The sequence below is a fragment of the Dermacentor albipictus genome, chromosome 10 (genome assembly GCF_038994185.2).
Source record: "Dermacentor albipictus isolate Rhodes 1998 colony chromosome 10, USDA_Dalb.pri_finalv2, whole genome shotgun sequence".
In the NCBI taxonomy this organism is placed as follows: Eukaryota; Metazoa; Arthropoda; class Arachnida; order Ixodida; family Ixodidae; genus Dermacentor; species Dermacentor albipictus.
In genome coordinates, this window is record NC_091830.1 from 92857012 (window position 1) to 92871954 (window position 14943).

General features: G+C 44.5%; 1 protein-coding gene across 1 annotated transcript in view; it reads right to left on the reverse strand.

Annotated features, from left to right (window-relative positions):
• Positions 1-415: 415 nt before the first annotated feature.
• Positions 416-14943, reverse strand: part of LOC139050636 (lysosomal aspartic protease-like) — a 28409-nt gene continuing 13881 nt past the window's right edge. Inside the window, exons 4-8 of the mRNA XM_070527226.1 lie at positions 11883-12064; positions 6346-6599; positions 5821-5959; positions 2199-2294; positions 416-701 (exon numbers count right to left, since the gene is read on the reverse strand). Coding sequence (XP_070383327.1) covers positions 543-701; positions 2199-2294; positions 5821-5959; positions 6346-6599; positions 11883-12064 — 830 coding nt within the window. The 3' untranslated portion in view covers positions 416-542. The remainder of the gene's footprint in view (positions 702-2198; positions 2295-5820; positions 5960-6345; positions 6600-11882; positions 12065-14943) is intronic.

Genomic DNA, 14943 nt, shown 5'->3' on the forward strand with positions numbered 1-14943 from the left:
TGAGCATCTGAAACAAAAGTTACATTGCACTATTTGATCGTGCGTATTCCACTGGAACACGCAAGATAAAATAGATTTTTAGGACAGGTGAAATATGTGTGAACTTGATACACTGGCCTACAAACACTACGCCTTTTTGGGTGTTCGGCCTATAGGCTGTGTTGACCGCGGATAAGTCCACACGCAAACGAAATCTAATATGTAACGGCCGTTACGATTTTGTAGTGCCTAGCCATCAGGACAAACATAACATGGTCATTAAGTGTGCGTGGAAAGTTTCATTGGTTACGATGACTACGGCTCTGCCACTGGTATGTTTTCATTGACCTCTGCTTCATGATGCTAGAAGAAAAAGTTAAGAACAACTCATGCCAACAGCTGTACTCTGTTTTAAGACATATGTTATCACACAGACTACGGCAAAATAAATGTTTTTATGCGAGGCCGCCAAATTCCCCAGCTTGCCTTCTCCTTGAATACAAACGGGTACTTGCGAAGTACTGATATCAAATTATCATTTGACGACGTAGACGTAGCGCCGCTTAGTTGCTTGGTTTCTGGACGTATCCGATGGCAATTTCCTTTTGGTTCGATCCGCCTTGCTGGAAGAACATATAGACATGGCGAAGGTAGTTCTGCCCCAAGAGCCAGACTCCTTTTTGTTGTAATACACCGAACCCACTGTAGCACACAGTGCCAACCTGCGATAACCATGTAAAGTTGTAAGAAGTCAGACACATCCATCAGTGCTCTCGTGTTACGTGTTACATGCACTATAGCTGATTCATGGAACTTTCACCACCTCTGCTCTTCAATATATTCTATAGCAAATTCTGATTGGTTGCAAATGGCACAAGAATTATGCGACGCCGTAATATAGAAAACATGATGGGAAGTCTTTTTGAACGAGCAAGGAGCTTTCTTTCTTTTTATTTTTCTCACGCCATTTTGTCAGTAAAAGTAGTGTGACTACCAAAGCAAGAGGAATACAATCTATTCCACTGTGCTTTTAGGTCTGTTTGTTCCTTCCGTCTTTGTCTTTTAGCCAAATCTAACGTGTTGATCTGCATCAACTTCAGTCGATTTAATTACTTTCAGTGCCGTTCAGCGTTTCAAAAAGGTGCGGATGACAACAATAATTGATCAAGTCAGAGGGGAAAAAGGCATCCTGTTGTTTAATAAGGGTGGATACAAATAAATGGACAAGCTGCGCGGAAGTGTGCCGCCCTTATCTACAGCACGCCAAAGTTGTCTACAGAAAAAATCATATATGACATTTATAAACGTTGTCGGCAACGTTCTCGTCATTGAACAATCGCACCTCTCCTTTGAATTATCAGCGCGATGAACGAGAAGAAATGAAACCGGGGGCTCAATTTTCGTATTACTCATATCACAAGAAGCCAACAACTAAAGACACCCGGGACAGCATCTGGGTAATTACAAGCACTTAGTATTTGAATTAAAGAAATTGTTCATCAATGGAAATGAAAAAGCAACTGGCCGCTGATGGGGCATGAACCCATGTCCTTGTTATACGCGCGCGATGCTCTTACAAACTGAGAACCGCGGAGCCGTTTTCCCAATACGATGCACTGGGAAAACAATACGATGTCATTCAATGCATTACTGGGTCCGATAAAAGAAACTTGCACGACGGTGCATTTGGCCATGTTACGATTCATTGCAGATGCTGAGATCTCGTGGTGTAGTTCACCCCCTAACCCAGATGCGTCGCACGTACAAAATCAAGTACGCCGTGACAAAATAAAGTGGACGCAATAGACATTTAGTTAAAGGCAACGGCGCATTGTCCTGTGTGAACTATCTTACTTAAGAAGAACACGTCTATATATCCGTGCGCGACACTTGTGGAGCTTGTATTTCAAGAGACAGTTTGTGTCCACATAATAAGTGTGCACTTTTCCTTAAAATAATTTCTTTTTTTTATCATGCGTTTAGATTGCCAAATGAAAATTGTGTGTAAAGATCTCTAAATTGGGAGTTGCACAGAGCGTATTAAATACGCTCGTTTCTTTCTTTATGGGTGGAAAATAGGTTGAAACAGCTTGACTGGCAACGGGGTGGGGGGCGCATATTCACCAGTTCTAGTTTTTGAGTGTTACAAGAAATAAACAGACAACAAAAGTTACAGTTACAACTACACACCCTAAACCAACCAATTACCTAGCTATTACCTTAACCACGTAGTCCTCGGGACCCAGATCCATCGAACCACTGGCATCAAGTCCGATAACAGGCAGCTCTGGAACTCTTTCGCAGTCTACTGTGTACTGTAATGAAAAACAAGAAAAATTAAAAAGAAGTCGAACAACATTGTCGCAGCGCTACAAACCGCAAGCTAACATCGTTTGTTGTTCATCTTAAGCCATACCGCGGTTCGTGAAGGCGATTAGATGCCATTGTAAATAAACTCCCTAGAAAATCTGCATTCTTCTGAGCAGCGACATCTAACCTCCTCTCCCGACCCTCCCTCACTCGCAGCCGGCGTAGTGCGCCATGTCCTTCCCGACCTCCTGAAGCGGAGTCTACGCCGCTTCTAGGGACACGCTGCAGTCGCGGCCCGAGTGGCACTCGCGCATTATAGGAACATGAGAGGAAGCTCTAGCTCGGGTCCAACTCCGACGCTGCCTATTCAAAAAGATGAAAAACGCAAAGACGTGTTTCTGAGATAACCGCTGGACCGATTTTAATGATGTTTGCTGTATTTGAGAGAGAAGGTTAAATTCTAGTGAATGTTGGAAGCGGCATTTCCGTTTGGGGGCCTCAATTTGTTAAAAAATATTATCAAGTATTCGGAAGTTTGAAAAAAAATAGAAACATCAAGTTTTAAATTTATAGCTCTGCATTAAGAAGAGATATTGCGGCTCTGTAAACGGTATCCATTAGATCGTTCAAAGCGGACAAATTGGATTTGTCATCTTATACCTTACGTGAAATTCTTACGTTGTGTATAAGAGTTCTGCAGAAGCTATACCTTTATATTAGCAAATTTTCTTATCTTCCTGTGTGAGGTATCAATTTTGACCCCGTTAGATGTGCTATTAGACTGAATTCACAGAATTGTGATACCTTTTTCCTTGCTGAAAAACAGAGTTGTAAACTTTATGGTTTCGTTTTCTGAGAATTTCTGACTTTCCCAAATTTTATTAAAGATTTACGACATAAATAACAAATTCAAAACAAGCAGTCACTAGATCTTAAGCTTTTTTGTTTAAATGCAACACACTTCGTCTCAAAATTTGGTGCGGTGGTTCGCGACAAAAAGGAATTCTTCTTTTACATGTGTTTAGATAGAAGCACCCGAGCTAAAGCTTTCCCTTAAGAAACTATGTGCTGAATGGGGAAACTACGCTTCACGTCAATAAAACGTGCTAAAAGGCGGCTGCGGTAGATGTACGCAGTCAGGGGCGCTATGAGGTAAAGCTATTCCAAACTTTTCTGTTTCATTTCTGCAATCATCGCTCCACCATTGGCGAACAACTTTTTTTACCAACTCCCTCTTCGTCTGTCTGTAACGCGACGTCACGAAAACCGTAGTGTAACCGCGGTTTCTTTTCATCTGATATGATGTGATCACACTGATTATGCGTGACTGCAGAGAACAAAAGAAAAATAGTTATTTCTGATTCTACGCCTTTTTGCCATTAATCAGCATCATAATCAGCCTGGTTACGCCCACTGCAGGGCAAATGCCTCTCCCATACTTCTCCAACAACCCCGGTCATGTACTAATTGTGGCCATGTCGTCCCTGCAAACTTCTTAATCTCATCCGCCCACCTAACTTTCCGCCGCACATTGCTACGTTCCCTTCCCTTGGAATCCAGACCGTAACCCTTAATGACCATCGCTTATCTTCCGTCCTCATTAAATGTCCTGTCCACGCCTATTTCCTCAGCCAATCTGCTCTTATCTTATCCCTTAACGTTACACCTATCATTCTTCTTTCCATAGCTCGTTGCATCCTCCCCAATATGAGTAGAACCCTTTTCGTAAGCCTCCAGGTTTTTCCAGGTGACCTCCAAGTGACCTCGTATAAGCGAGGAAATCATTTGATTGGTCTCCTTAAACAACCCTGAGTGTCACCGTCCAATGGTTGCGTCGGCGGTTATGCAAATTTGACGTCAGAAGATTGGAATAAAATATATTGGAATAGTTTTTTGTTATAAGGGCCCAGGAATCCCAAATGTGTAAGAACCGAGGCGCTTCATAGGAAGTGCATACGCCATGAAACGCCAAACGCTGTCACACGTCTGCCCAGGTTCCACGTGCAACGCGGCGTTTCCAAGAATGGTCGTGCCAACCGCAGAATATCTTTCGGAAACGTAAAAACACTGCAAGATAAACGCGCACAGAAAGACTGCTCATTATAATTGCTCGCCAGCCAGCCCTGAAGTTCGCTCTCAGCAGCTTTAGCAAGTGACTGCGGGAGGGGAACAGCGTCAGGAAGAACATGGCTGTCGGAAATGAAAGTCGCCCAATAAGATTTGTCGGCGGCGCTTCAGAGCTTGTCGCTACAGTAAGAAAGCAAAAATATCTGGGGATTCTAATTTTAGGCGGAGATCATGACCTCCTTCATGTGGTTTCATAGACGGGAAGCCGTGCATGCTAATTACCTGATTTAGTCAACAAGAACCGCTGAAGGCTTAAATCGACAATGATCTAACCATCGTTAACGACTCAACGAGAAATGCGATTTTCTTTAGAGTTCTTTTTACACCTGTCTTCCAGATTATTTTCCTGATAGTTGTGTTTCCTTCTGATTTTTTGTCGCGCAAAGAACGCAATCTTATGTGTGTGACCAGCCCTATCTCTGTTGCCCCGTAAGGTGAGACTCAATGGTTATTTAGCTAAGAGAATCTAGGGACAGAAATTTAAGCCCTCACTGCTAAACTCTGAGGAGCTACAAAATGTACATTGCGTAATTTAGTTCCTTTTCCTAGCTTCCGTTACTTTTCCCGGTTTCTCAATGCGGCCATGACAGAGCGTGGTACTATGGTGCACTACGGATTCGCATATCTTCGTCTAGCTTGCAAATATGCTTTCGCAACAGATCGTTTCAGAGATTTATACTCCAGAAAAACAACTTTGTGTCAATAACCAAATAGAATCAACATACCTTGCTGTAGCGCGTAAGACAATTAGGTAAAGCACATTCGCAGAAACTATCAGGTATCATGCGCTCAATCGACGTGTCCGCGTGGATACGTAATCGTTCCTTTATTTACATATTTGTTTTCAGTGGAGTGTTTCGTATGTATATATTACCCGATTGTTGTGTCGAGTCATTCAGGTTGAAATATCTGTATTACGACTTTATACCTGGATGATATCTTTCTTTCTCGATCCGCTGGCAGCTCGCGTTATCTTAAGGTTGGACTATGCACTGTTATCTGATTATTGTGTTTTCTTCATTGTATAGTTATCTGTATCTATTAGCCCCTCCCTTCGGTAATGCTTCATGTAAGCCTTGAGGGTACTTGAAATAAAATAAGAAGAAGGACTTTGGAAGGATCTGTTTTTCTCTCCATTATAATAGATGCAATTACGTATATTCTTCGGCGCTATCAAATACGATATTCTGTATGTTTCATTTCACTTTAGTTCATGTTTTCAGCTGGTTGAAATTTGATCCAGTGATTATTTACGATATACTACGCTGCTTCTTCATAGTCAAGTCAAGCAAAGGGCTTTATGTATGTTTAATTCGCTGGCAGTGACACGACACCTAATACCACTTGCTTATTTACTGCCAGTCTTACGGTGAAGCTAATAAATAGATTGCATGAGATACGCACCTCACCTTGAGCGCTTCGTGTTGCTCCAAGGGCCCAGTGGACATACTTAATGAACTTCTCTGGCCCATAGATGTATGGCAGTGCGGAAGCAGGCTTGGCAGTGAATGTCGACGTTAAAAGCAAATTTGTGATTTTTACGCTGAGAATGAGATACAAGACACAAGTGATTCAGAAAGTGATTCCTTAGAAGGTGATACCTGAGAAGATAACAATAATTAAAGCGCTGGACTTCACGTTTTATGATACTGATTAGGATCAGTGGTATCTATTGCGCATCCTAGACTCCTAATACCTTTACCTCCCTTTATTTATACACAGTTTATTTGCTAAAGGTGGGATGCTGTTCATCTACTACCATCTCATGCAGAAACTGAAGAGCAATCACTTAATATATTTCGCGCAGGCATTCTATCACTCAAGCACAAAGGAAATTGCTAGTAATTGGTATAGCAATACATGTCTCTGGTAGGGCAATTATTGAAATGACATACCTTACATAGGGTACAATACCAAGCGAGTACTTACTAGTACATGCGAATGGACCACTCTTGTTCACGAAGAGGCAGCAAACGTAGATCTCCTTGATAATGATCCGGGTCATAGTCCCCGAACTTAATCTCTCCATCTGCGCCGTCAGGCGTTTTATGAAGGTAAAAACCGAATAAGGGCATATACAGTAGGCGTCGCTGGTTCATCGTATCGAAGACGGACCAGTGCTCAGGAAGTTCAGGCTCGGTTCCAAGCCCTACGACACCATCGAAGGGTAGACCGTTGTAAATCTGTAATATGGATTTAGAAGTGCAATAAGAAAATTTGCAGCCTTCCGCCTATTGTGCGTCTGCGAACTCAAGTACTCCGATGCCGGATACTTCCCCGACTCCCACCAGTGCTCACGAGTGTGTTTAGAAATAACGCATTTATTACTACAGAAACTCCTCAACTATTATCACACGAAGCAAACAAGGGGCCCTACATGACGACGGGCAGTACCCACATGAGCACACGGCTGATGACAGCTGCAATACAACAAGAACGCAACGTAGGAAATCAGAGCAAAACGCCCATATACCGAAGCAAACCCTGTCGCGAGCTCTTGACTGCTTCTTCTACTATTGTCGTTTGTTACCTGACGAGAACTTGGGAAAACAGACAACGGCCGCATATGCCAAACACCCTAGAGCAAACCCACGAACTTAGAAATATCAATTTAAAAAGGCCGATGTCGCTGTGAATTGTTTATTCAGGTATCCATTACTTTCACTACGCACAGAATTTTTGCACATATTTCCGAATATATTGATGTATGTCTTTTGTACTCCTTCATTACGCAATGCCTCTATGACTGCTGATATATCTACTAAATTATATCACTTTTCGTAATCTATGAAAGTAATATAGAAAAGTTTATTGTACTGCGCAGACTCTTCGTTTACCGGATTGGTGGCATGGATGTGATTCATTGTAGAGTATTCTTTCCGTAATCTGAGGCCAGTCCGTTCTCGTGGTGGACTGAATTCAAGTGTTGCCCTTATGATATGGGGGATTACATTGGTGAATATGTTACGCACTACTGAGAATAAGATAGTGGGCGTATATTTCTACAACTGCCTGACCTCTCCCTTCTTAAGGTTTCGTTTCATGTTGGCATTCTTCCAGCTCGCTAGTACAGTTTAAGTCGAGAGGCATTGCGTATAAGGGCCGCAAGCTTTTCAAGCAATGGATGTCATCCACCTTCCAATAAATAGGCCGTTATTAAACCTTCTACTGCCACTTTTCCTCTTGTCATGTCATGCAAGCCTCTCGTACCTTCATCGCTAGTTATAGAAATACTCTCAGTATCCTGTTCATCACTCCTTTGAATTAAGGTAGCACGGCTACTCTAGAGGTGTACAGGGACAGGTCAGTATAGAATTCTTCTGTTGCGTTTATTATGTCATTGATATTGCTGATGACATTATCCTGCTTATCGTTCAGGGCTTACATCTTGCTTTCTTCTCACTGATTTCACGCTGCTGCCACTTTTGACTGCTTCCTCAAATGTTCCCACGTTATAAGTTTGAATATTCCATACTTTCTTCTCGTTGACCAGTTTTGACAGTTTATTGAACTCTAACGAATCCCATGAGGTGGTCAATTTTATGCTTTGTCGTTGCATTATTACGTCCTTCGTTACTTGGGAGAGTAAACCTACTGGTCGACTTGGTGTCTTTCCTTCCACCTCAATTGCTCTTTATGAAATCAGTCACTATATGGTTTCATTCATTACCTTTATATCGTCTTCATCGCCCTGTTCTAAAGCTGCACATTTTTATGAACACCAGCCCGAAGTCATCTGGGTTTGCCCTTACTACGTTTAGGTAGGTCTTCTCGAATAATTTTCCTGTTTATCTCTTCATACTGAGAGACATCCAAGTCCCCACTAACCTATGGTAGCTGCTTGTTTCCCCATGAGCGCTTGCCCAGGTCCAATTAGTTTTATGCGCTTCCTGAAGAAGGCATTCATTATTCATAGCCTATTCCTTTCTCGGAATTCTCCCAACCTCTCGCACCAGTGTACCTTGAATATATGACGTATTTGCCAGTGCTTGTACCCCAGCTTGGTTTTTCATCACTTTTGCACTGAAGTCGCCCATGACTACAGTATGCTAATCTTGTACGTTTTTTCAATGCTCATTCAACGTCTTCATAAAACTTCCATTTCTTCATAATGCCTAGAGGTTGCAGCGTACGCTCCTTGCAATACTCTTACTCTATGCCTGCTACTCAGCTTTATAACGATGGCTGCTACCCTCTATTTATTGCTGTATAGTTATTCAATATTGCCCGGTGTGTCTTTAAGGATTATAATCGCTAACAATTCATCTCTCTTAACTGGAAAATCTCTGTTGCAGAGGACGCGGGCGTTAGCCACTACTGTATAAGCCTCACCAGTTCTAACTTCACTAAGGCCGATAACATCCCAAGCACTGCCTGATAATTCCTCAATGAGCCCTGCTAAGTCAGCCTCACTTGAGAGGGTTTACGTGTTAAAACGTTGCCGTGATTTCCAGTGGCGGTCTGTCTAGATACAGAGATTCTTAGCACCCTCTAGCGCACCACAGGTCTGACCATCTCCTTGGTGAGGTGCTCAGCCGCTGCTAGGGATTGACGGCCGTGGGTTAATTGGTGGAGTCATGAGAGAGGCAGTGGCAAAATACTGCACCAGGGCGGCCAACTCTTGTTCGGGTAAGGCAGTTCCTTTGTTGAACATTAATTAAAAGCTAACTTGGTTGCACCTGGACTAGTATAGCCCTACTGGCTCTCGATAAGTTTCTTGCCGGTGTCAGGCACTTCTCCAAGCTTGAAAATATGGGGGACTGGAGGAGAATTGAAACTTATGACCTTCAGATTAGAGGCACGGTGTTCTACGTCTGTTACCCGCTACCACTTAAACCATGCGTGCCAAAATTTTACTGAAAGGAGGGTTCCGCATCTATGACCTTGTGATAATGCTTAAAAAGCAGCACACCTGCAGACGATTTAACACCAGGTCAAAGAAAAGACTGCTGCGATTCTCGTCGGCTCTCTCGAAGGTCGTTAAGTGAGGCATACAAATGACAGCCCTTAATAATGCCTTAGTGCCTCCATGCCTGCATCATATACAACGCCGGCTTGACTGAAGCACGAATTGCAGAGACTTTCCTTGGCAACCTAGCAGAAGTGCAGAGGCGCACCTTGACAGACGAAAAGAAGCCCGCTGTTTGGATTCCGTGTGCGCACAACGTGTCCTTCAAGCTTAAAAGGACGGCGTGCCGCGCAGGGGTGCATGCGGTCTATTCCACACCACACAAAAAAAAAATGCGCAGAAAAGTAAATTTGGATGCCCAAAAACCCCATTAGGCATCAAGATATGCCGGAGTGCGTACGCCGCCTGCTGTACAGGAGTCGTCTACGACATCCCTTTATCGTGTGGCCAGTTATACATTGCACAACATCGGGTGATGCACCGAGAGACTGCGGCAGCATAAAAATTCTTTAATATCGTGGACTAGTAGCAACCACTCTAATCATTGGAAATAATGTGGATGCCTTCCTGGTTTGAGTACGCATTGCAACACTGCAAAAGTACGCATTTAAACCGACAAAATAAATCTGTGAACCCTGCCGGATCGCACCGAAAGGCGCAGATTGTGTAAGCACCAATTCAATCAGTTGGTTGGATCAAGAGATTGAACTCATTGATGGCTCCCTACTTGTGAAGGCCAACCCAGGCAAACCGTAGGATGTATCTTGGAATGCGTCGTAACGTTCTCCTTCTGCTAGGGCATAACTTTTCAAAACACGTGGCGGGCTAGTTGGTTAGAATCCATGATAGAGTGTATAAGCGCGACTGAACGAGGACGTAGCAAGAAACAGATACACAGAGACAGCGCTTCTTTGACACATGAAGTCCCCATAGGCAATTTCGTAAGGTGTTTCGACTTAGGGTTTTGCTTTTTCCTAAAAACGACCTGCTGGAGTTATCAGCCGAGGGGCAATAAGCCAGTCCAACCATTTCATTCTGTTCATTCAGAACTCGTAAAACGCGCAGTAGTAACATCGTGCTTCAATAATTATCTGACAATGTCATGTGACCACAAAGTGGAAGCCAGTTTTAGAGATCAGGCCAAGCTCCTCGCAGGTTCCGGTTACCCGATGCGTATGCTCACCTCTGTGGCGGAAGGCTTCAGCAGGAAATGTAAAAACGCATCGAGTGGAAGGCGTGCCACTGCTAGAGCAAGGAAAGCTGCTGTGGTAGCATACATTCATTGCGTTTCCCATAATCTCTGAAGAATAGCGGCAAAATCTGAGGTGGACGTGGTTTTCTCTGCCCCTGAACGTCTACAGAAGCTATGCAAACAGCTTAATACTGAAATTAACAAAAGTCACGCATGTTCTAATCAGCATCGATAACAATTTGTAACCTGCACTCATAACGTTGTCTATGGCATTATACTTTCGTGCCGAAGAACGTATGTTGGCCAAACCGGCATATGCATCAATGGGAGAATAAAAGAGCATCGATATAACGTCACTAGGGTAATCTTGGTACGTTTGTGTATTGATTGCTGAGATTGTTCCTGCAAACCCATGTTTGAAATTACATCCATTCTGTATAAGGCTCAAAGAAGGATCACAAGGGAGATAGTGGAAGCCTACGAAATAGCAAAAAAACAGAAAAGGTGCGTGAACAAGCCTTCAGTGTCACGATCTGAAAATGAGATACGGTTCCTCAGTTTATCTTTGTAACCATTGCAGTATATGTTTTCACCATGCCTTGCACACGGGTACGGTTTACCGATACGCACCAGTGAATGTTGCTTATTTTTTTCCCTGTCACGCTTGTTTCCCCTCGTACGGTATATATACATCGATGCATGCGAAAATAAAATCTATAGTTGAAAGTGAAGCGCTGTCTCTGTGCATCTGTTTCTTGCTACGTCCTCGTTCAGTCACGCTTATAGACTCCATCATGGACAACTTATTAGCGCTAATGACGCTATAAATATTGGCGGAAGTGATCAATGTAAAGTTTTTGCTTCTCGTCTTTCCCTTTGCACAGTTTGAGACTACTACAACATTTCAGGTACTCTGAGCAACAATCTTAGTTCTACTTGACTCTAGCCACTTGGTTTCTGCAGCCACTAATAGGCAGTTTTACGCACCTTCACGTGGAAAAGGGGTTACCTTAAAATAAGTCTTGAGCTCAGGACACAATTTCGCTAGGTCAGTGCTAAAGTAAGATGACCCTCCGTGGAATGGAATGATGTAATGTTGGCCCCAAATACTTGGCAGCATATACATGTAAAAACTCCAGATGCTAAAAAATCAATCTGGAGTTCCCCACTATGGGGTGCCTGATAGTCATATCGTCTGTTTGGCACGTAAACCTATAAAAATGAAGTAAATCATTATTCCTACACATTGCCTCAAATATTTTTCAATCGTTTTCTGCCGTGAGAGGTGATTAATATCTATTTCTGCCCAGACTGCCGAAGTGGCTGACCCAGAAAGAAATAGTTCATTCCAAAAGAATAGCAAACCTTAGGATCGATGACGGTTGCTTCAACAAAAAGCTGGTCCGTGAGCTTGATACCACCTATGTCAATGGTCTCACGTGCGGCAGTTCCTTTGATGCCGTTCCCAGCAAAAGACGGGACGTCGACCCATATACCGTAGTGAGAGTACGAAGAGGACTTGCGGTTGTCGTACAGCTTTCGATCTCCTAAATTCGGGGATGAGGTAAGCTCAGTTGAAAACTTGTATGAAGGGGTGTTTATAAAAAAATGTTATGAACACATTTTAATAATGCTGCATCACAACATATTCTAATGTGACCGTCAAAATGCAGTAGCAAAACTGTTAATGACGAAACAAACTTTTATTAGGGAAACTTGTGCTCACAAAAGCAGGTTACACTCAAAGCACCACGACAGCGGCGACCGTCAGAATCAGATCAACGGGTGAAACCCGACGGCTTTTATACATCACTCATCGAATGTTCGGGAGTAATCACTGCTGCCCGCATGTCTTCCAAAATGTCTACACAATTCGCGTCCCACATACATGCAATCGGATTACACAAGGTCGGCAACGACAGAAAGCCGTAGAACCACTGATAACATTCGTGAAATTCGTATGCATGTACGCGCGTACTGCGCTGAGCGATAAAATTTGTTAAACGGTGAACCGTGGTCACCCGATGAAGAAGTACACGTGTCAGTACCCCTTCTTATGGAACATCGTACCGGTGCTACAAAAAAACACAAATGTGAAAACAAAACCACCCATAACGAAAAGGACAGATAATGACAAAATAACAAAGAAATTAAGTCCCTACGTTCTTCAGCGGGCGTATAAAGGCTTAAAAACATTACGTGCATGACTTCAGGTCATGCGCAGCACCGCTGCGTTTGCGAAATGCCGTCTCGCATGACCCCATTGTCCATTGTGCCAATGCGTCGGATGATCTGGTAGGGTATGAAATAGAGGCGTAACAGTTTCTCGCTGAGTCCTCCTCGGCGTTTAGGTGTCCAGACCCAAGCATGGTCGCTGGGCAGATGCTCGATGCAGTGGCGTCGAAGATTCCAGTGTCGGATGTTGGTCCTGTGCTGGTTATTTATGCCCAGGCGGGCAACCTGTCAGGCTCCTTTGGCGCGCTTTTGATAGGCGGTAACATCGAGATTCTCTTTGCGGTGACGTGCGGCAGCAGAACTTAGGGAGCCGTCGTCGGGTTCCGGCCCTAAACAAGCTTGAACGGAGTGACATGCGTTCATTTCACTGCCGTGTTGTAAGCGAACGTTGCCATCTTGAAGGAAGATTTGAACCGTCTATTGCGCCACGCCAACCCGGAAATGTCCAAGGAACAGGAAGCTTGCCTTCTCAGGCGTGGGGTCAGGCAAGAACTTTCAGCCAGAATGTAATGAATGGCACTGAAGACCGTCAAAGAGTTTCTTCGCGAGGCCGCAAGTATGAAGGAAGCTTTTGAAACCTGGAAACAAGAATTCAAGGGCCGCATGATCTCACCAAAATTGTATCGCAGCCCCGACGACTTGCTTGAGGCCATGAGAGCTGTCGTGAGGAAAAAGCTTAACAAGTTGTTCCCTTCACAGCCTCAAGTGCATTCGAGTGCCGAAACCTTCGGCGAGGAGACTGAGCAGTCAATAGGGATCCCTCAATCAGCGCAGCGTCACCTGGAATTGTTGACGTACGCCGCCGTAGCCGGCCGTCGCGTTCGCCCTTCACGCCCGCAGCAGGTCCGGCTAAGGCCTCAGTTTCGTCTTGAACCGCCACCGCCGCCAGCACTCCAACCCGTTGTCCTCCTCAGCATTCAAAGGAAGACTGGCGTTTAGCACGCCCCCGACCATCATCCGCTTTCTTATCACTGCGGAGAAGCGGGCGATGTCTACCACTGATGCCCATACGGGTAGATGGGTCTACGAGGGTTCCCTATCAACGCGCCATGACCAAAGACCGTGGCATCGCCGACTACCTCGCCGCCACAAAGTGGAGACCTCGACGACCGTCCATTCGCCGTCACCTGGCCGCCACCTGTCGCGGCAACGCTGAGCATACATGTATCAGCCTAGGGCCCGCCTGCAAGCCAATATCCGGAGAACTAAAACCAGCAACCGGTGGAGGTACGGTTGGCTTCGTCGGGATGGCGGCGCCTTCGTCGGCGACGGAGGATGTAAAGCAGAGCAAGTAACAAAGAATGCAGCGACAAAGGAAGACCTAACGAGGCGACTGTCTAGCCACAGGTCAACACGACACAGCCATGACCGGACGCCAGGCACGTACCCAGGATATTTTTTCTGAGGGGGGGGGGGGCATCACCTCCGTCATCAACATCATAATCATCATCATCATCATCATCAGCAGCAGCAGCAGCAGCAGCAGCAGCAGCAGCAGCAGCCTGTTTTATGTCCATTGCAGGACGAAGGCCTCTCCCTGCAATGCGATCTCCAATTACCCCTGTCCTGCGCCAACCGATTCCAAATAGCGCCCGCGAATTTCCTAATTTCATCGCTCCGTCTAGTCCTTCGTCGTCCTCGATTGCCTTTTCCTTCTCTTTGTAACCATTCTGTAACCCTAATGGTCCAACGGTTATGTATCCGGCGCATTACATGACCCGCCCAGCTACATTTCTTCCTCTTGATGTCAATTAGAATATCGTCTATACCCGTTCGCTCTCTGATCCAAACCGCTCTTTCTCTCTCTTAACGTTATGCCTAGCAATCTTCGTTCGATCGCTCTTTGCGCAGTCCTTAACTTAACTTAAGAACCTTAACTTGCTCTGAAGCCTCAGCCCCATATGTCAGCACTGGCAAAATGCACTGATTGCACACCTTACTTTTCAATAATAATGGTAAGCTTCTAGTCAGGAGCTGGGAATATCTGCCGTATGCGATCCAACCTATTTTTATTCTTATGTGAATTTTCTTCTCATGATCAGGGTTGCCTGTGAATAATTGGCCTAGGTAAATGTGCTCCTTCACAGTCTCTAGTGGCCGACTGGCGATCCTCATGGCTTGTTCCTTTGTTGTTTTTGTTGTTGTTGTTGTTGTTGTTTTAGCCTGAGGCACGTGTGGCTCCTACCCACGA